This window comes from Suricata suricatta, chromosome 7 (genome assembly GCF_006229205.1).
Source record: "Suricata suricatta isolate VVHF042 chromosome 7, meerkat_22Aug2017_6uvM2_HiC, whole genome shotgun sequence".
Lineage (NCBI taxonomy): Eukaryota > Metazoa > Chordata > Mammalia > Carnivora > Herpestidae > Suricata > Suricata suricatta.
Genome location: NC_043706.1, coordinates 108,453,166 through 108,476,569, shown reverse-complemented (window position 1 = coordinate 108,476,569; position 23,404 = coordinate 108,453,166). Strand labels below are relative to the sequence as shown.

General features: G+C 40.2%; 1 protein-coding gene across 2 annotated transcripts in view; it reads right to left on the bottom strand.

Annotated features, from left to right (window-relative positions):
* Positions 1–23,404, bottom strand: part of NCOA7 (nuclear receptor coactivator 7) — a 146,904-nt gene that overhangs the window by 89,450 nt on the left and 34,050 nt on the right. Inside the window, exon 1 of one of the 2 annotated variants that reach the window (XM_029943312.1) lies at positions 22,384–22,413. The exons of the other annotated variant lie outside the window; for it this stretch is intronic. Within the exon in view, the coding sequence (XP_029799172.1) occupies positions 22,384–22,403 (20 nt within the window). The 5' untranslated portion in view covers positions 22,404–22,413. Of the gene's footprint in view, positions 1–22,383; positions 22,414–23,404 lie in introns of those variants that run through there. 2 annotated transcript variants of the gene reach the window in all.

Below are 23,404 nucleotides of genomic sequence, written 5' to 3'. Positions count from 1 at the left end.
CGAACTTGAACAAACAAGGCCATGCTCTGATTTGAGATCTGCTCTCCTCTGAACATGCCATTTCAGTTTTCTCAATTAGCAGCATGTTGTCAAAAGTAAACTCACAGCTCCTTATTAAACTCTTGGTTTAAAAACAAAATACAGGGGCACCTGGGTGACTCAGCTGGTTAGGCTTCCAAATTCAGCTCAAGTCATGATACCACGGTTGGTGGGTTCGAGCCCCGCGTCGGGCTCTGTGCTGACAGCGCAGAGCCTGGAGTCCGCTTTGGATTCTGTGTCTCCCTCTCTCTCTGCTACTCCCCAACTCACGTTCTCTCTCTTTCAAAAATAAAAATAAACATTAAAAGAAAAAAAAGAAAATACACTAGCTACATATAATTTAAAATGTATTAAACTATAGGGGCACCCAGGTGGCTCAGTGGGTTAAGGGTCTGACTCGGTTTCAGCTCAGGTCATGATTTTGCAATTCGTAGAGTTCAAGCCCCCATACTGGGCTCTGAGCTAACAGCATGGAGCCTGTTAAGATATTCTCTCTCTTTCTCTCTCTCCTCCACCCCCACTATACTCTCCTCCTTGCTCTCTTACAAGTGCTCTCTCCCTCTCAAAATAAATAAACCTTTAAAATAACTAAGTGAATGAAATGTATTAAACACAGAGTTCTTTAATTACTATTAAATTAGTTCTGACTCCCTAATTCCACAGTTCCAGGTCCATGTGTTTCTGTGGTAAATGCCACAGACATAAATATCTAGCATCGCATCGCCCAATATGGTAACCTCTCGCCAGCCACGTGGGATTACTAAATTTAATTAAAATTAATCAAAAATTTTAAATTCAGTTAAGTTGCAAGAGCCATATTTCAAGAGCTTAGCAGACTAGTGGGTACTGTAGTGGGTGAAAAACACATAGAACATTTCTATCATCACAGAAAGTATTGGATAGTACTGACTTAGAGCTAGTGATTCAACAGTTAGCCCTATTAGCAAGAGACTAAAGGAAAGAGTGAAGACAGAAGTCATTACTATCTAAACATTTAGTATACGCATAGGGTATACATTTTTCATGTGCAAGGGCACACATGAAAAATGGCAAAGTGAGTTTCTGGTGAAAGTTAGTGGCTGAGGGGAAAGAGAATAAGAAAAATTACTTTTCTTTGTGGTCTCTTTCATACCTTTTGGATTTTACACCATGTATAATAGCTAGTCAGAAAAATATTTAAGTATTCAGTTTTTGAAGTCTCTTCGCTACTACTAGACTAGTTTAACACATATTGCCAAATTTTAAAAATTGAGTTTTACTTTTTAAAAAAGATTACAAATGTTTGAGTTTTTTTCCTAACAGAAACTACTAATGAGTTGATCAATGAACCAGACACCATGCTATGTACTTTATAAATATTATCCCACCCTCACACAAGCCCAACAAGACAGGCAATCTTATCTCCCCATTACACATAAGAAAAGGAAGGCTATGGAAACTTAGGGCCACTTCCCATGGGCACAGGGCACAGGGCACAGTTACGTGGTAATGCAGGAATTCACAAAGCCAGGTGTGAGCCAATAACCTCAGGGCCTTCCGGTCCATTCCTGTAAGTGCTAAGGCACCTTGACTTTAAAATAAAATTCAATGGATTTTGGAAATTCTATGAACTATTTGAGGGAGAACGGCCTGGCAATCTGGTGGGCGGAAAACTGCTTACAGGAAGGAAAGGTTTCAATTCTCGGCTTGGCTCTCCATGTGATCTGCTACAGCCTCCTCTGAAAATAGATAAACTCTCCAGCACTTCTAGAGTAAAACAAAGGCAAGAGGCTGATGACATGATTCTCAAGCTTCAGTCTGGCTCCTACAGTTTCCACTTAGCTGAGATTAAGAAAGGTGCTAAAGCAGTTTTGAGGTTAAAAAAACCTTCTAAGTCTAAACTATACCTTCTGGAGACTCTGCACTCCTCTGTGCCCCCTCACATCTCAGTGACATTTTCCTCCCACTGCAGCTCCCGTCCCTGGGAAAGTCCAGAAGCCAAGTCAGAACCACTGATCCGTGAAAGCACTGCACATGAACCACTCACACACAAAGGATATTTGATTAAAAAAAAAAAAAAGCCAAAAAAACCCTGCACTACGATTTCAAGCTAAGAGCTCCATGAAGTAGAAAATGTCAAAAGAGATCAACCATAAGGGCAATAAAGCTGTCTTTTTGCTGTTTGTTTCTTGCTTTATTTTGTTTTGGTTTTATTTTCCTTAAGCACACTCCTTAGTGTCTCATTTCATTCAGTTACAGGTGAAGAGGGAATGAAATTTGGTCTGTGGAACTCCAGAGAACATATTAATAAAGAAAAGGAAGCCATAGAGTAATAAAGGTTAATTCAGTATAGCTTTCTAACCAAGCGATACAGTAATGGAACCGGCTGCTTCATAAAGTAGGGCTCCCCATCACCAGGAGTATTCAAGCAGGTCAGGTCCAAGCTCTGACTTCCAAAACCACATGGGACAGCCCAGCCTATTTTTTTTTTGAGATATAATTGACATAAACATATTAGTTTCAGGTGAACAACACTATTCCATATTAGTATATGCTGTGAAATGATCACCACAATAAGTCTGGTTGACATCTATCACCACACATCATTACAAAATTTTTTATGAGAACTTTTAAGACCTACCCTCTTAACTTCCAAATATGCAATAGAGGACTATTAACTATAGTCACCATGCTGTAGATTACACCCCCAGGATTGATTTGTTTTATGACTGGAAGTCTACCTTTTGACCAATTTCACCCATTTTGCCCACCCTCCAAAATACAGTTGACCCTTGACAACACAAGGATTGGAGTCACTGACCCCTACACAGCCAAAAATCGACATACAACTTTTGGATCCCCCAAAACCTAACTACTAACAGTCTCCTAGTGACTAAAAGCCTTACTGATAACATAAACAATTAACATATTTTGTATGTTATATGTATTATATACTCTATTCTTACAACAAAAATAGAGAAAACAAATTGTTATTAAGAAAATTGTAAGGAAGAGAAAATACATTTACAGCACTGTCCATATTTATTGACAAAAACCCCTGGGGTTCCTGGGTGGCTCAAGTTGGTTAAGTGTCCTACTCTTGATTTTGGCTCAGGTCATGATCTCACAGTTCGTGGTTGTGTGGTTTCGAGCCCCTACACTGGGCTCTGCATTGACAGGGCAAAGCCTGCTTGGGATTCTCTCTCTCTCTCTCTCTCTCTCTCAAAAATAAACTTAAAAACAAAGAGAGAAAAGAAAAGAAAATTAGAAAAGAAAAGAAAAGAAGAGAAAAGAAAAGAAAAGAAAAGAAAAAAGAAAGGGAAGAGAAGGAAGAAAGAAAGAGGGAGGAAGGAAGGTGGGAGCATGGAGGGAAGAAGGAGAGGGAGGGAGCCTGGGAGGGAGGAAGGAGGGGAGAGGGAGGGAAAAAATGACCTCAGATGGTTTTTTGTGATGATTAAACTGAATGTGTTTTCACAAAAGGAAGGTCAGTTTTCACTTTCCACTGCAAATTTCCAAGTGTGACATATGCCAAATAATATCCAGCTTAAAGTTAGAGGGGGAAGACAGTTAAACAAACAAACAAACAAACAAACAAACAAAAACACTCAGTGAAAGCCCTCTCTTACAATTATAATCAAATAAAACCAAAAAGCTCAGGAGTGAGTAATCAGCGGGAAAGTATGTAGATATACCTAATTCTAGTGCCACCCTTTGAGATAAACATTCTTTTCCTCACTTTGTTTAATTTGACAATGAGATTTCCTCCCCAAGAAAATTCATCAGTTAAAATGGAAATACTCTGGTTGGAAAAACCAGTACAGTCAAAGATCCTTCAGCTTTGCATTCAATAACTAGGGGTATATCCTTATAGGTGAACACACAGCCACCTAATGGAATTTTTCTTGGCATTAAAAAAGAAATGCTTTCTAATAAAGATTGCTAAATAGAATGCTAATCAGGGACAACCACAAAAGTTACCCTTTCTAGGATTTCTTTGGGTTATTAAAACAGTGATGGGATCAGTAGATTGCCAGGGACTCTGCTAATCAAAGTGCAGGTGCCAGGAATGGATGCAATTTGCCACACTTTCAGAAGAGACTTAGGGGGGACTCTTAAGGGACATTCAGAGAAACCTGTATGTTCCATCTCAGTACCAGGATGACAAGGGTACTGCCACAAAATGAACGTTTACTGTGTAGAATGTTTGCCTTGTGTTTATGAAACAAGACAGGCTTTTGTTGCATATATAGGTTGCTGTGTGGGAGTCTGGTTCCTTTTTCTAAGAGTCAGGATGCTGAGTCACAGCCAGAAAAAGTTACAGGGAAATCAGTGGCACTGACAATGGTGATCTATAACTCAGCTATAAACTGAGAAAGGGGAGCAGAAATGGGAACTTGCTTCAGGTGATAACTGTGTTGTGCAGAGAATAATCAGCAAAGTCCCATAGTTATGGTATTTAAGTAGAGATTTTACTGCTTATCAGTCAAGAACAAGCTGATAAGCACAGCAGCAGAGAACTGAACCAAAACCTGCAAATAAAAATGTTAGGTGACAAAAGATAGGAGTGCCTGGGTGGCTCTGTAGGTTAAGTGTCCAACTCTTGATTTCAACCCAGATCTTGATCTCACGGTTCATGAGTTTGAGACCCGTGTGGAGCCCCACATAGGGCTTCGCTTGGAGCTTGCTTGAGATTTCTTCTCTCCCCCTCTCTGCCCTTCTGCTTACATGTGTGCATGCACACACTCTCAAAATAAAGAAGTGACAATGCATAAATTTTTAAATTTTTTTTTGCTTTACATTATATGTGTATTATATGTGCTTTATTTAACTTAATTTGGTTAAACTAACTGGTTGCAGTAGCTCCCTATGTCTGCTCTAACAAATTACCACAAACTCAGGGACTTAACATAACACTTCTGGAGGTCAGAAGTCCAAAATCAGCTACAGGGCTGTGTTCCCCCTGCAAAGGCACTTTCCCCACCTCTTCTAGCTTTGGGAAGCTGCATTCCTTGGGGCCCCTTCCTCCAGCTTCGAAATCCACATCACTGTCTCTGGTTTACGTATATCACTGCCTCCTCTGGAGTCAAATCTCCCTCTGAGTCTTTCTTATGTGGACACTGAGACTGCATTTCGAAGCCCACCCAGATAATCCAGGATAATCCTCCCATCTCAAGATCTTTAGCTTAATCGTATCTTCAAGGTCTCTGTTGCTATATAAGGTGACACTCACAAATCCAGGCATTAGGCCTGAGCCATCTTTGGTGGTGATCATTCAGTCTACCTCACTGGCTAAATTTGCATTTGTGATATAAATTATTGTAAACTCTACGTTATATCCCATGTCCAAATCATCGCTGGCAATGAGTGGTTAGTAAACATGGATTTCTAAAGCAAAACCAAAACGGTTACTCAAGACTCCTGAAATCTCAAGGTGTAATGGAAATATTACAGATATGAGCTTTCATTTTATGTTGGGTGACCTCAAAATAGCCTCTTGGAAATAAGGATATTGGATGGAAAATTTTAATAGGCAGGATTTCTAAAGGGTTAAATCCTGTTTTCATATCTGATCACTTGAATCATCAGAAATCAGAATTTCACTATTTATAATCACCTACAAAGCTGAAGAAGTCTTCCAAATACCTCTGTCTTTTATTGGAGCTCCTTAGTGTGCCCAGAAATCCGTTTTACGTCAAGAGTAAAATATATATATATATACATATAAATATATATATATATATTTTACTCAAAACTAATCATATCCAGTGACAGCACTGGATATATTTCAATGACATATTGAAATTTCAGCATAGCAGCCATATATTTCAAGGACACGATTCCCCTAGAAAAACAAAAAAATTTTTGATTTCTTGAAGCAATTTCAGCAAAATAAGCAATTAAGGCAGAGCTACTTGAAATTTTCTAAGCAGAAATACAGTGATAGCAGGGTTTTTGTTCTCAGATTTTAACCTAATTCCCTGCTAACTGCTTAAACTATAGACGCATGGAGGAAAAGAAAAGCTAAAAAAATAGTCCTACTAAAAATAGTCAGTTTAGTATAAAAACTAATGCTCTCCAGAAACCCTCATGAGTGAAACATAACATTTATGATCAGCAGGAATGTCTTGCTAAAGAAAACAATTATGAGTGGCATAAAATTAGAATGTGCTCTAACTTGACTTCTCACTCTCCTTCCAACTTTTAAAATATATTCTAAATAATTTTCAACTGCCTCTGAATAATTTTAGACACACACATAATAAACTCACTTTTTTATGATAATACTATTTCAGCACTATAAATTAGACGTGGCCTCATAACATTTCCTGTCGTTACAGGTACTTTCAGAAAGAATAATATCAGGTAAAAAAAAAATCTGAAAACTTATTTTGGCAGATGCTATCAATTTAGTTGGTTTACATCCAACATGCCCATTCAATTTCTTTAAAGTATTTTTTCTGGTTGATGTATACTGTCCATATCCTTGGGAAATGACATTGCTCAAAAACAGGATTCAGGGGTTGGGAGACTGGTAATACCTACTTTGAAATTTTTCCCTTCTAAAATTAGTTTCAAACTAGGAGGTTATTCATTCACGTGTAAGGGCAATCCGAAAATGGATTTTTAAAGAAAAATCTTGGCCTTGTTTCACTTTTCTGAAGCCCAATCTAGGGCGATAACCTTCCAAACCACATGGTAGTCTGGGTTGGCTTTTCAAAAGGCCTCAATGGTGGTCATCTCTCAAGTATATGAGTCTGCTCTTAACCAACCAAAAAGAACACCTGTGTTGTAGTAACAAACAAATGCTTGGTCTTTGTCCCTCTCTGGTCTGGCATGAGCTCCTAAAGACTTGGAATCTCTGAGTGCTCAGAGTTATGTTTTGTATGTTAATAAATGACTCCTTTTGTTTGTGTGGGGAACTAAGATAGGACAGGGGCTGGTCACCAGAAACACCGAGCCATGATTAGAAGGGTGGACATTCCAGCCTTCTGCGGAGGGGAGAGGGGCTGGAGGTTGAGTCCAATCACCCATGCCAATGATTTAATCAATCATTCCTATACAATGGAAATTCTGTAAAGATCTTTTAATGACAGGGGTTGGAGAGCTCCGGTTTGGTGAACATACGGAGATGCTAAGAGGCTGGCATTTCCAGGGAGAGCAGGGAAGCTCTCTACCATCTACTCCCAGACTTTGCCCTGTGCATTCTCCTCCACTGGGCTGCTCCTATGTTATATCCTTTGTAATAAACTGGTGAATGTAAACAAAGCATTTTCCTGAGTCCGGTGAGTTGTCCTACTAAATTGTCAAACCTGAGTTGGGATCATGGGAACTCCCAAATTTGTAGCCAAGTTGGCCAGAAGGAGGGGTTGACTGGGGATTCAGGACTTATGAACGGCATCTGAAGTGAGGGCAGTCTTGAGGAACTAAGCCCTCAAACCTGTGGAGTCAGACACTAACTCAGAGCAGATAGTGTCAGAATGGAATCAAATAGTTGGATACCTCATTGGTGTTGAGAATCAGAGAACACCAGACTCTAGATTTTGCCAGTGTTGATGTGCCAACTGAGGACTGATGTTGAGCACAAGAGAGAAGATCAAAGTGAGACTGATAGACTTGTACAAAAAACACACAGGCTACCATTTTCTCTGAGCTGAGATAGATGACTAAACTCCTGTTGGCATGTTCTGCTTGGCCCACAAGCACTTTAAGAATCCAACTGGCTAACTGATGAACAGTCAAAATAGGGATATTTCACATAAGAATCTGGATTTCAGGCTCACTTGAAGAATTAGCAGACATGATAGCACAGCTCTGGGGCCCCACATAGCAAAACAGACTGGAGCAGGGGCGCCTGGGTGGCTCAGTCAGTTAAGGGTCCAACTTCGGCTCAGGTCGTGATCTCGTCTTGTGGGTTCAAGTCCTGCATCAGGCTCCATGCTGACTGCTCAGAGCATGGAGCCTGCTTCAGATTCTGTGTCTCCCTCTCTCTCTGCCCCTCCCCCACTCGCTCTCTGTCTCTCAAAATGAAGACATAAAAGAAATTTTTTAATTAAAAAAAAAAAAAAAAAACAGACCGAAGCAGAGCAATAGTAGCTTCCCTCTACTTTCTCTTTGGAAAAGGCACGTGCTGTGTCCTGGCACTGGTCTTCCCTGAGGTGCACTGACACCGAGCCTGGTGGTGATCACCTATGGTCCAGTCATCCACATCACCACTTCGGTCCCTAAGGTCAACATTTACATGTTTTGCTCCAGACAGCATGAAGTTTTATTCTGGGGTCAGCTCAGATCATCGGAGAGCTGCAGTCCTGGCCCATAGTGTGCTGGCCCACAGTGTGCAGTATGCAGAGCATCTTTTACTGAGTCACATGCTGGCATCTTGCCCTCTCTCGGTACTTTCGCTGTAATAAATTGCCTTTATGAATGTTAATGACAGACACTAACCCACATCTTTTTAGTGGTCGTTTTACATAGGCTGAGGTCCTACATCATTTTAGAGTTAAGGGTGAGGAAGGGTTTTGACACCTGGGGAACCAGTGTGTGCTCTAGTCATGAATAGGAAGAACTATGGGAAGGAGTCCCTTTGGTTTTGTTTTTTTAGATTTATTTATAATTTATTGTAAGTAATCTCTACACCCAACAGGAGGCTCAAACTCACCACCCCAGAATCAAGAGATTCATGTTCTTCCCAATAAGCCAGGTAGGTGCCCCAGAAAGGAGTCTCTTTGTAACACTGACCATGGAAGTAGTTCTAAGTCAACAACACAATTAATAGCATGTACTTTAGGACCAATAAGTAAAGAGTTTGGTGAAATAGATGGCAGCCATGTAAAAGGTCAGAGAAATAGGGAAAGAGGGCTTTTTTTTTTTTTAATGTTCCATTCTATAGGGGCACCTGGGTGTCTCTGTCAGAAGTGTCTGACTTCGGCTCAAGTCGTGATCTCAGTCTGAGTGTGTGAACCCCGTGTCGGGCTCTGTGCTGATAACGTGGAGCCTGGATCCTGCTTCAGATTCTGTGACTCCCCCTCCTTCTCTGCCCCTCTGCTGATTGCACTCTGTCTCTCTCTCTCAAAAATAAACATTAAAAAAAGTTCCATCATATATAATCCATTCGCTCCCCTCTTGAGGGTTTCCTGAAAGAAGTAAACATTTGAATTATTTGCAATTATTTTCTCTACTGTACTTATTTATTTGAATGTAACGTAATGCTAGGAGTGGACCAAAACAAGGCTGGTTGCATGTGGGTCACACACGTGTAGTTTATATAAGGCATCTCAGATCCTTGTAGGATAAGGTGGGGCACAAATGAATGAATACAGAAACAAATAAGGAAATGAACAAACATCAGTTCTGGAATGATGGATGAGGCAGGCTAATGAGAGGCTGAGTTTTATCTCTGTCAAACTTCACATATTGATAAAACCCTTGAATCTGACCATGTCACCTGGACTAAAATGGACTTCATCTCAAGAGAGTTTGTTCTACACCCTTACAGTGACAGAAATCAAACTCCACCCAACATCAATCTACTAATTCAAAGAATAAAAGATGTTTTAGGGGGAAGACCTAGCATTCAAACACCTGCCCTTTAACCCCAAATAAAGAAAACTGGACTTTCTTATCATTAATTCTTCTCTGTACCCAGTATATCACTAGGCCCACGGAGATGAAGAAGAGTTCATTATATGCCATTAACTGAGTCATCTAAGTCACCCTCTCCAACAGGAGTTTTCTACCAAGAAACTTACCCTTGGATTTTAATACCCTTGTTTTTTAAAAATAATTGTTGATAAAAGGCAAGGTAATTTCTCATATATCTGCATTTATTTATATAGTTTTAAGCATTCTGATCCCATGAATTCCTTTTAATTTGAATACACATTATAAAACTTCTTAAACCCTTATAATATTGGAGTAAGAGTCATCCAAATTTCCTGTGGATTTCCATGTTCCTGCATTAAGCCATAAGAAAACTCAGCTGGACTGTATTTTAGCCGAGATTAAAGGAGGCTTCTGAAGAAAAACGAAATGTAATAACAAAAATATTGCATAAGATGGGGGAAAATAAATGTGCTTTTAACTATTGTGGAGACTCTCTGCAGGGAGTATGTTAGCCACAGATGAAAGTCAAATAAAGAAAAGTTTCAATGCTGTTTGTATGGATTAGGCAATGAAGCTCCAATCAATAAAAGGCAAGGTTCAATATTTAACCCATATATACATTACAATTTCACAGTGACATGGGCAAAACCTAAAATTCAGCATTTATCAACAGTTATATCTTTAGTGAGACTACTATACTATACACACACAAAAAAAGGTGTTCATCAGTATATTATTTCTTCTGTATTCAGATATTGTTTTAAGGGAATTATAATATTAAAGAAAGCACTGGTTTGAGTTTTCAGAATTCTACACAAAGTTGCCACGATATTAAAAATTCTATATTGATAAAATAATTACCTAAGCTAATAAATAAATTGCCTTTTCCATTTTGTTTTCCAAGAAGCATAAATCATAAAATCTCACGTAGGAAAGCTTCTTAACATGTATTTCATCCAATCATCCAATGATGGAATTAGGTACCAGATTTACATATTTCTCTCAAAACTCTCCAGTTCCTAGAAACTGAGACACCACATGTATCTTTCCTCTACTTAAAAACTTTAACTACAGTGCCTAATTGTAGTAGACTTTTATTGGCCTCCCTACAATCTTTTTTTCCTTCTTGTTTTGACATCAAGTTTCAATTTTCAGTAAATACACCCTCCCTCCGACCTTTTAATAACATATCTGGGTAGGGCCCCACCTCAGCTACAGAGATGAAATACTTGGCCCCGGCCAACGAAAGCACTGAGGCCCGTCGGACAGGTGCCCAGCTGCAGGGACTCCAGGAACCACCACATGGCCTAGGCTGGTCCAGTCACAGTGACTCCTGTGTGCACTACTGGCAAACACACTTGCTTTGCTTAATGCTGCACAAGGGGGATCCTGAGTTGGCAGTGTTTATTAAGTAAAATCCGAGAAGACAAAAGAGTGGAAGAGCTTAGATACGGAGAAACTAGGTCACGATGACATCATTCAGGCATTTCTGAAGTCAAATCTAAAATTTTACCTGGACTTTTAACTAATATGTGTCAGTAAATCTCCTAATGTCTTCTTTTCTCCCCTTAGTTTGATCTGTTTTCTGTTACTTGGGACACTCTCCTCCTGCCCCCAACAAGTGGGGAAGAGAGTCCTATTATGGAAATTTACAAAAGAAGTAAGGTTGTTTCAGGGCGCCTGGGTGACTCAGTCAGTTAAGCGTCTAACTCTTGATTTCAGCTTAGCTCATGATCTCACTGTTTGCAGGTTTGATCCTCGCATCTGATTTTGTGCTGACCGTGCGAAGCCTGCTTCTGATTTTCTCTCTCTCTCTCTCTCTGCTCTTCCCCTGCTCATGTTCTCTCTCAAAATAAATAAACTTTAAAAATGTATTTAAAAAATAAAAGTAAGGCTGTAAAGTGTGGACTGGCTGAGCTGGGGTTGAAGGACGGCTGGGAAGTTGGCCCTCTTTGTCATGTCACAATAAAATAGATGCCTGACGTACCTTTAAACCACACTGTGTGTTTATCAGGATGCACTATTAGAGGACTTGAGAGAATTTTTAGGATTCTAAAGTAAATTGTCCATTTCTTTCAGTCTTCAATAAGATCTTCCCAAGAAATAGACAAGTACGGGCTATAATTGATCTGCCGAAAGTAGAGCCAGATGAAAACATATTTCTGCTAAGAGAAAATTCTTTTGTGTGGCTTCCAACAGTTGAAAGCCTGGTGACCAGCAATCTTACAGAGGTGGAAAAGCCAAATTAGCTGCCTCGAACTAAAGTTAGTGCAAAAAAGTAGGGGATGCTGCTACACTGAGATAAGGATCTGTAAGCCCCTCTCTTTTTCAGGTCCCTCCCAACTAACTCCACTTATTCCCTCGGCCAGACACAAAGGATGGTGGCCCGACTGCACTGATGCAGCTAGAATACAGTCTAGGGCTCCTCAGAAGCAAATAAATAGTGCCTCCCCAATCAGGCGCCATGGGTTTTTACTGTCCTGAAGCAAAGACCCAGAGAGTAGTGTACTCTGAAGGCTCACAAGATGGGCTAACAGCCCACTGCTGAGAGACCAAAATTCCTGAACCAATTCTACCTGCATCCAAAGTCCATGGTTCTGGTTACCAGCCAGTGGAGTGTGGCCAATGAAAGTCCGAATTAAAGCCTGCAAACATTTTAAATGAATTGTATTGCCAGAGAAATCCGTAATTTGTCAGACATAAGAACTTACAAATGCTCAGCTCCAAAGTAATCCCTAGGTCCCCAAATCTATGCCACCAGAAAAAAGGCTACTAGGCAAGCCCAGCTCCCAGGCAGGCTCCTCCTCAGTGGAGGAAATGGACAAGAGCAAGCTGCCCTGAGCAAAACTGGCGGCTGCCCCAAGGCGGCCCAGCACTGGCCCACTGCCAGAGCAGGGAAAACCTGCTGTTCCTGTTCAGCCAGACCAGGAAGTGCAGCGGACCACCAGCCACTGCGCTGCCCACCTGTGCCCTTTCCCAAAGGGGTGTTTTCACTTTGGTCCAGTTAAGGCCACTGTGAGCTGGACAGCTGAATGAGCCACCAGGAAGCACTCCTGCCCTTTCCTACCCAGGAAGATATAAGGCTGGCAGTCTTTCTGTCACCGCATAATGAGGGTCCAGACCCCCACCACGAGCTCACCATGGGGTGTGAGACTGAAGGGGAAAACAGACCTGAGAGATGCAGCATGCAAACCCGGAAGTCTGCCATTCTTAATGTCAGGTTTTTGTTGCCACTTGCATCAAAAGGAGCGCTAGCTGACAGAGAAAACAATTATTACTTATAAATCAATAAATGACTTTGATAAAGTTCTTTGTTACGCTGGATGCCAGAATCTGCTTCTGAAGTTTCCAGTCGTCTACCTGATTTCTTCCTCCCTTGCATCAGAGAACTGAGGTTTCTGCTCCTCAAGGTGGGCATTTCAAGATGTGAAAGAGATAGCATGCTCACCCAGCAAGTTTTCTAGATACCTCCAGTACCTTCCATCTCTCTTCATATGTCTGTCCTCCTATTATAGTCATTGCTCTCAAATGAACATACAGTTCAGTACCTGCAGTATCTCAGCAGGTGCCTGAGCAGGGAGACATGGAACTCCATTATCCCTTTCCTTAAGACGATAATCAGCGGCTTAGGGCTGCTACAGCACACTGTCCCATGCGGAACAGCCTCTTCATAAATACTGATGACCGGATGAATGGAAAAAACAAAGAGAGGGAGGGAAGAAGGGAGAAAAAGGAGGAAAAAGAAAAACGAATAGAAAGGAGGGAAAGAAGAAAAATAAGAAAGGAAGATAGAAAAATGAGGAAAGATAAAAAGATAGGAAATGGGAAGGAAGAAAGGAGGAAAAAAAGGTGATGTAGACCAAGACAACCCCAAAGCAGAAACCTTTTAAAAGCATGTGTTCATAGCAAAAATGGAAACATCCCACCAAAAACACTATTTGTACAAATGCAAGCTGGGACACAATTCTTGGAGGGCAATTTGGAATAACTATCAAAAATTTAACTGTACATAAACCTATAAATCATATATGTGTGTATATATAATACATAAATTGTGTCTATAAATGTAATGCAATTCAATGCAACACTGTCATAGCAAAAAATATGGCATCATCATAAAAATATGTCTACATACAACATTAAGCAAACACAAAAGAAGTTAAAGAGCAATAGGAATCTATGGGCACGGGGGAAGACACATAATTATATATGCATGAATATTTATAACAGGATCAACATGATCCTATCACCCAGGTGATCTTTGGGGAATGGAAATTGCAGGAGAGAAATGGAGAAAAGGTCAGAAGCCTTTAAAAATCATTTACACTACATTCTTCAACAGTTCAAATTTATTGTTATCACTTACTTGCTTTAAATCATGAAAAATAGGTGAACCCTGCAATCAGTAAAAACTGTATTCTTTCTCATTTGTCCTCTGTCCCTCTAGTCTCTATTTTCTACTTTAATGAGAACAATGCTTCACTTGACCAGTTAGGATTCCACACTCCTTGTTGGCACAGAATTAGACACTCACACCAGGGGCGCTGCAGCTGGCTTCAGGAAATGCCCCACACAGCGGGCAGCAGGATTGGAGGGAGCCATGAGCAGGGGCTGACGAAGCAAGGGCTAGCGGGCCCTTTTCCAACTCTGATCTCACTTGACCCCTCAGTTGTGATCAACACTACCGACCAGAAGTTTCTGGCTTTCTGGACACCACACCCTCCTGGTGTTTGTGTTCCATCTCGAGCCCCTTAGGTTTGTGTTCAAGGAGGAAGACAGACCACTGGGAGGTGGTGCCCATGTGAACACTGATAAGATCACAGAGTTTGGCAGGGGCTGACATTTGAAGGTTTTGTACCAAAATAGAGAGTTTAGATTTTATTTCAAGAGTTATGAGAAGCTACTCGAAGATTTAATTCAGAGAATGAGATGATCTGATTTGTGTTTTAAAAGTTTTTCTCTGGCTCCTATGTGAAGAATGGACTGCAAAGGGCAAGGGTAGAAGATAGGAGGCCAGCTGAAGGTTAGAGCAGCGATACAGGAGAGAGGGGATGGAGGAGATGAAGTGAACAAATTTAGGTTACGTTCTGGAAGTGAAGTCAATAGAGTTTGCTAATGAATTAGATGTGGAAGGCGAGGGAAAGAAGATTAAAACCAACTCTCAGATTTTCAGTTTAAGCTAAGGGGTGGATGTACTCATGGTGATGGGGAAGACTAGGGATGGGCAGGGTTAGGAGTTCTCTCTTCACATTCTCTTAGAAGAGCTATGGCCATGGCTGCCATTTTCATCTTTAAACTGATGCCTCTCAACTTTATACTTGCAGTTCAAAATTGTGCTCTGAGCTTCTCCCCTGTTCCACTTTGCCCTACCCTGCCCAGAGGCACAGCAGATTTAAGATGACCCAAACCAAGCCTGTCACTTGCCTCCCCCAAACCTGGTTTCCTTGAGATATCTCCCGTACCTTACGGGAAAAACCACTGTCCGTTCAGCTGTTTTAGCAGAAACCTGGGTCCTGGATCCACATTCCACCACTGATTTCGCCTTCTGGCCTTTATACTTGCAGTTTCCTCTGCCCAAAATGCACCCCATCACCCTTCACGTGGTTCACTCCGACATCCCTCCTCAAACGCTACTTCCTCATCAAGGACTTCCCTGATCCTCAGAATTGGTCAAGTCTTCCTGGAGAAGTCTCTATGCTGCCATTACTTTTTCTTTGCAATGCTTATCAATACTTCTCATGGAATCATGACTACTGTAATTAGCTATTCAACATCTGGCTCAGCTCCTTGAGGGAAAGGACAGTGTTTCTCTTAGTTATACATCAGTATATACTCAGTGCTGTGCACAGTATTCAGGATACACACCAGAAACAACATATGTTTGCTGAATGAATGTTTCAGTGATGCCCTAACTAGCCACTAACTGATACCAGTTAAATAAGCACCTCTCAAGGCTCAGTAACTCAGCCCTGCAGAGAAGTTAGCTTAAGTCGTTTTTAACATACTTCCTAACATTAAGTTCCATAAAAATGAACAACTAAGGAATCTAAATCATGAGTATTGATTATTCGGAGAACAAAATTCTTCATTATTTTAAATAAAATTTCTTATAAGATTCTTATAGGTGCAGAGGACTATACTATGTCCACATGTATTTAATATGTATTATTTATATTTTTAAGTCACTTTAGTTTTACCTAGTGGTGATTTCAAACATATAGGTATTTCAGAAGAGCTTTCCATGGTTAAAGCCAAACACTGTATTTACTGAAAACAAAAAAGAAAATATGCCACCCACATGTTTCTTTTAATACTTCTCTGTGTACCAAATTACACATTGTTTTAAAAGATTCTTTATCATTTCTTGATTATCCGCCTACAAAAATATCTTCTTCCATGCAGTATGATTTTTAAAATATAGTGACAACTTCACATGCCATTTTAAAAAAAAAGTTCCATTATTAATTTTCAGAGGAAAGAATTTTGTAGAACCAACAAAAAGGAAGGAAGACATAGAGGCAAGAAAGTCTTACTTAAGCTAGTCGCCAGTCTATAATTTCTTCAGGAGGAAGTAAGGAACAGAATTGAGATCTGGAGGGGTTAGGGAAAGTTCTGTGCCTTGCCTTAAAGCTGTAGCTGCTAAGCAAGTATCCTTTTTTTTTTTTTTAAATCAGGACTGCTTGTTTATTTGGGGTGGCATATGGGGAGTGCTGACCACAAGGCATTGGGAGAGGGGACTAAGGCTCCCAAAGCAGCTTCCTGTCCCCATCCTGATGGACATAAGAAGACCAGCCCTGCTTATTTCTTCTGAGAGTTTTAGTTGTCTGCCTAATCAATGAAATGTTTTATGTCCTTCACTAGAAGCACATTTGTCTTTCCTGGTTTCTGATTTTCCCCCCCATGATTTCTTATTTTCCCTTCAATGAGTTTAAACTATGAGAATCACTTAAAATTATGACCTCAAATGAACAATCACAAAATATCTAGAGCTAACAGTTTCACTCTATGGTAACACCGACTGGAGCAGAAACTTTATTTTGAAAAACATAAATGTTACATTAAACAGAATTTCTATGATTAGAAAATAATTGATTTAAGATACAAGAAAGAAAAGGATTCTGAGCTCCAGAGAGAAACGGAAACCAGAAACAGAACTCTGGCAGGTGGAAAATGAGGCAGGGAGAAAGAAGGCTCGGACATCATGCCATCCTGGGATACAACAACATGACCATGTCCCACGGATGTGTGATCTGCTGAGAGGCCGTGGAAAATAACAAAGGCACCTGAGAGATCCTAGCAATCTCTCAGAAGACCTGTCGAAGAACTTCTCACTCACAGTCGCACTTCCCCAGGAAGTAAACTTGGTGCTGAGTTTCACTATAAATTGACTGTGAATTTTGAGCAGCCTACGCACCAAAGTTGATAAGAAGTTGTAAACTTTGAGCACCTTTGGTGGGCTAGACTCTCATGGGCCATAAATGCAGGACCTTTACTGAGGAATGAAAAATGGGACTGGCCAGAGTCAATCATCTGTGGGCTTATGGAACTCATTCCTCTTATCCAGGGTGCCAACTTCAATCCTTAGGTAGCACAGCCAATGAACTGATGTGTGTTCATTTGCCTGGGAAGTAATAAAATTAATTTAGTAATTATTTTGCTGATCCTTTTAATAGTCAAAAGAAAATAGTAAGGTATTTGGCAGCTCCTTGTTAGGGGAATAAAAGCAACCAAAATTCGCCCTCATAGAACTAGGTTTCACAAAGAAATTAACAAAGTGGCAGAGAACATCCTAAGAATTATCAAAACCATCAGTCAAGAAAGAGTAGCTGGGGCACCTGGGTGGCTCAGCCGGTTAAGCGTCCGACTTCAGCTCAGGTCATGATCTCATGGTGAGTTCAGGCCCCACATCCGGCCCTGTGCTGACAGCTTGGAGCCTGGAGCCTGCTTTAAATTCTGTCTTCCTTTCTCTCTGCCCCTCCCCCACTCACACTCTATCTCCCCCTTTCTAAGTAATACATAAACATTAGAACTTTTTTTAAAAAGAAAAGAAAGAGTAACTGATCCACTTACTGGTCAAGGGATTGATCCCCAATAGAAGAAATCTGAAAAGGACTTCCTAGGACTTTGAAGTTCTAGGTAGGAATCTTATAGATTTGGGTCAACAATATTTTCTCTTTACCTTCCAGAAAATCAGAGAGAAGATATGGAACTGTACAGCAGTGAGAAAAAACAGACCCAAACGATAGACTTCTCTTAAAGAATATAAGGATTTCTCCCAGTGTCCCAGTCACATGTAAATCCCATGTATTATCAAGTGTCTACGCATCCAAACACAGCTTTCCCTCTGGGTGAAACCTCCCTCCTTCATTCTCTCTTCATGGCATCTGAAGACAGCATAATGTCGCCTCTTTTATGAGGATGCCCAGGCTCTTCTGGACAGTCACTTCCTCTGCCTCATAACCTGGCAGTCACCTTATCCAGTATTTATCCCACTGTTATTTCTTTTATAAGCATCCTGTTATTATACAGACTGTATATTCCTACAAATGTGTTTCACTCTATTTTTTCATTTGCATATAGTTATACACACAATGTGACATTAGTTTCTGTGGTACAACACAGTGACTCAACTTCTCTACGTGTTATGCTACCCTTCACACTAGTGTATCTGTCACCATACAACATTATTACAACATCATTGACTGTATTTCCCATGCTGTGCCTTTTACTACCATGACTTATTCATTTCATAACTGGAAACCTGTATCTCCCACTCTCCTTCACCCATTTTCTTCTGCCCCCCACCATCCTCCCCTCTGGCAACCAACCATAACCAACTATACAGATGTTCTCCGTATTTACAGGTCTGATTCCGCTTTTGGTTTGTTTATTGTCTGAAACAAATTCTGTCAACTCCTCAAAAATGAACTTGTTGAAGAGGCAAAGCAGAAAGCATCTCAAGAAATAAATGTGTCCCAATGAACTCAAATTTTCAGTGGGCATGTGCAAAAGACGGCAGAGAAGCACAAAATGCAACAAGCAAAACAAAACAAAAGCAACAAGCAAAAGACAGAAACCTATAAGAACAACAATGGAAAACAGAAGCTCAGAATGAGCAGATGTTTGTAACCAATGCAAAGAAGAAACACACATGGAAATTTTAGGGATGTTAAAGAATGAGGCTGCAAGAAGCAATACAGTCACTGGCCAGGGCATGCTGGGTGAAGGTAACATAGAAGAGAGAGAAAGTAGATCTAGTCCACTCCAAGGCTTTATCAAAGAGACTACATGGAAAACTGAAAAGTTTTCAGCTAAGAAAATGAAATCCAGGATGAAGTCTCTAGCCCTATAAGAAACAATTCCCTGAGTTATGAAGCCATTGCCAGTAATCTCTGAAGAAAAATAGAGAAAGACTGGAATTAGGGGGAAAAAATTCTGGTTTTCAAAAGAAAAGAAAACATATTCTAAAATAGTACACTGAGCAGCTTGATAATGACTCCCTGAAAAATAAACTGACAGGTATTAGACAAATCATCTGTGACTAATTGAATATAAATTGTTGACTGACAGGAACCAACATGGGTCTATGAAAATGGGTGAAGACAAACATAATTCTCTTTTTTAATAGTACTGTTAGATTTGGCATGTCAATGAGCATGTCACTAAGTACAGTGTCTCAAGATCTCACAAAGGCCCTTGAAAATGTCTGACACTACCTTCTTAAAAGATGGAAACAGATGGGCTAGAGAATTCAGTTAACTAAACTTAGGTAAGGTGATTTATAGCAAGCTGAAAGACTTAAAGATAATTATTTAATCCACCAATGGTACTAATGTGCCATAATGCATAAAGCTCTCCAACTCAGTATTTTTATCAACTACTTGGATAAGGATACAGAAGACATGCTGTTCAGGTTGTATATCTGATCCAAGCTTGGAAGGACAGGAAATATGTTTGATGTAAAAAAATCAGCCTTCAAAATTCCTGGAAAATTAGAATAATGGCTGGAAAACAAACAAGATAAAATTAAAACTCTAATTCACAAGGGAAAACACTTTTTTCCCCTCAGTGTGAATACAATTGTTGTCAACAAACTAATAAATATAATGCTATATTAACAAAAATAAAAGGATAACAAGTAATACTCCTATCGATGCATTAATCAGACCATAACGAGGTAGTAAAGAATCTAAAAACTGTCTTAGATCAAGAGATTTAAACACTTAGGAGATTTAGTCTGCAAAAGAGGTTTCAGGAAGAACGTCATGTCACCTTCAAACATATACAATGATCACAGATGAAAAGAGGATTTTTTTTATTCTACGTGGATCCCAAGTAACTGATAGTAAGTAGAGTAAGTTGACAAAATAAATTTTAACTAAACATTTAAAAAACAAATTTCTACTAACAAGAACTTTTCAATGAAGAAACAAGTAACCTTGGGACACCCCCATTGCTAGACAAGTTCAAATTCAGGCTGGAAAAGGCCTGTCAGATGCAGTGGAGATTCTGTCCTTGACATGGTGGCCCCAATGACCTCCGCCCTTCAGCAAAAAGATTTTATGCTTCTCAAATTAGAAATAATGCCTGAATCAAGAAGATGAGTGGAAGAAGAAAAATGACATGTCAGGCCAACATGAATTGACATTTACCAAAAAAATGCTCTTTTCTTTCTAATGTGTCCATCACTTCTTCCAGGCTCCCACGGCATTACCTAAGAACTATATTACCTAGTCTCTTTACACCCCAACCCTACTGCTAGAGAGGGACTGAAGTTCCTCATGGCATGTGCCTATAAAATTAAATCATTGTGAAACAGTGCACTCAAAAAAAGGTCTTGAAGACCCTCCTTAGAATTCTGACTGCAGGAAAAGAAATTTAACAGCTGTTAGCAGAGCTGTGCAGACAACCACTCCACTGCACAATGTTTCCTTGAAAATGCAGGAAGATTTGTTAATGGCTTGCTTTCTGTAGAGAAGAGGAAACTAAGAGCCAACTCCAGAACAGTAGCTGTTCTCATCAAACATCCTGTGCATCAAGTTTCTATACAGATGTCACTGCCCACAGCAAGACTAGCATTCTTCAGGGGCGCCTGGGTGGCTCAGTCGGTTAAGCGGTTGACTGGCTCAGGTCGTGATCTCACAGTCCGTGGGTTCGAAGCCTGTCTTAGGCTCTGTGCTGACAGCTCAGAGCCTGGAGCCCGCTTCAGATTCTGTGTCTCCTTCTCCCTCTGCCCCTTCCCCACTCACTCTGTCTCTCTCTCAAAATAAAATAAAGACATAAAAAATAAATTAAAAAAAAGACTAGCATTCTTCATTTAAAATAGGCATTATGATTAATGCTCACTTATAACAGCACAGTTATATTAAAACACCAATATTTAATTTTTTTTATTTTAGAGAGAAAGAGAGCACATGCACGTGAGTAGGGAAGGAGGGCAGAGGGAGAGAGAGAGAGAGAAGAGAGAGAGAATCTTAAGCAGACTCCATGCTCAGTGTAGAGCCTGATGTGAGACTTGATCGCACAACTCCTGGATCATGACCTGAGCTGAAATCAAAAGTTGGACGCTCAATTGACTGAGCCACCCAGGTGCCCCCAAATACCAATATTTTATTATTTTATTTAAAAAAATTTAAGTTTACTTATTTATTTTGAGACAGAGAGAGAGCACGAGTGGGGTAGGGGCAGAGAGAGAGGAAGAAAGAATTCCAAGCAGGCTCTAAGCTGCCAGCACGAAGCCTCACGTGGGCTCCAACTCATGACCCATGAAATCATGACCTGACATGAAATCAAGAGTCAGACACTTAACTGACTGAGCCACCCAGGCGCCCCTCAAAACACCAACCTTTTAAACCCCAGTCACTTATTGTTTATTTTTAAATTTATATCAGTAGAGAAAACGTCTTAAACACTGAGGAATTCTCCAGCTACCCTTTGACATATATTATAAAAGAGGACACATCACTGTTTAAAAAATTATGACAAAATTTCTACAAACTTCTAAATGAATATACAATTAAAAATTTCTAATACTGAATAAAAGTATTCTAATTATTTTTATACTGTTGGAAGGCAGTAGAAAAGTTCTTAATAAAGGCCTAAATACAGAAGGAAGAAATCCTGACTCCATTACTTACAGCCTTGTAACCTGGGGAGTTACTAGACCACTCTAAGTTTTTTCTCTTGCCTGTCAAATAGGAAAATACCACCATCTACTCATGGGTTGTTGTGAGGATTAAGTAAGGTCATACTTGTAAATCTCCAGGCATAGCGTGAGCAATCAGCAAAGAAGAGGGTAGAATCACCAATATATACAAGTATAATTTTCAATGTGCTATAGGCCCTGGATGGACAGAGTACAGACCATCTGGCATGGTTCATCTCCTGCTTCATTGCTTTGTTAATGTCCTCATGACTTTACATAAGGGTCACTCATCAAGCTGGCCTCTCTGAGGGCCCCCCTCCCTACCCCACCTCTGATGGACCATCCCCATTAACTGACAAAACGCCTTACTTCTCTTCCTCCTCCATCTTTAGAAGCTTACATCCTTGACCTCCACATCTCCCTCTTACCATGATCCTAATTTTTGGCTTCCTTTCCCAGCCAAGTTTCCAGAACTGCCTAAAAAGCTCTATGTCCATTCCCTTACTTCCCATGTATATCACAATGGCTTCCTTCCCTACTGAAACTGTTGTTATTCAATCATCCGTGACCTCCACATGGCCAAACCTAACAGATACTTTTCAGTCCTCATCTCAATTTACCTCTCAAATCTCATGACCATTCTCTTTCTTGAAATGTTTGCTCTTTGCTCCTGGCTACTGAAATTCCATCTCTTTGGCATTTCATCCTACTAGACCACTAAATGTTGGAGTTCCTCAATTCTGTTCCTCCTTCCTAAGTTCTGTTCTCTTTTCATGTAACATTCTTTCCCTATATGACGTCATCCATTCATCTGCTGGCTGGGGCCAAGAACTTCTCCAATTCCATCTCAGCCCAGACCACTCTGTTTTCATTCCAGGTACACATACCCAGCTGTACATTTAGTGGTTCCACTTGGATGTCTCATAGGCATCTCAAAATGAATAAATACATTCAAACTTAAATTCTTGAGATTCCCACTCAAAACTGTTATTTTTCCAGTTTTCCCATTTCATGTAATGGCACCTCCATTCTTCTAGTTGCTTAATCCCAGCCGAACTTGGGCAACAAACCTCTGCATGACTTGCTGCACTTCTCCACCCTTCTTGTGCGATCCTCCTAAAGCACTCTGTTCCCGCCACACTGGGCTTCTCTCTGATCCAGGAATCTGCCATGCCATCTCCCCTCTTAAGGTCTTTGAATCCTAGAATTTCCTCTACTTAAACAGTCCCCTCCTTTCCTTTTCCCCAGCCCTTCTCTTAAACACACAGATCATCTGGCAAATCCTGCCCATACCAAGATCAGCTCAAATATCATTATTCTCTAGAGATCTCCCTTGAATATCACTCCTGTCTAAAATGGATATTGCCCTTAAAAGTCTTTCATAATGTCCTGTTTTTCCCCCTCATAGCAAACTGCAATTTCTAATGGCATATGCATTTATATTTCTATATTTAATGTCTATGTGAAAAGTAATCTCTGTAAGAGCAAGTCCCATGTTTGTTATTTTCATTACATTCACCATGCTACCTTCTGGGCTTAACTTGTGTAGGCACATAAGGTCTTTGTGAGATAGACACCATGCACAAGTTTCCCTCCACAACAAGAATATATTTCAAATCCAAGGACAAACATTATATGACT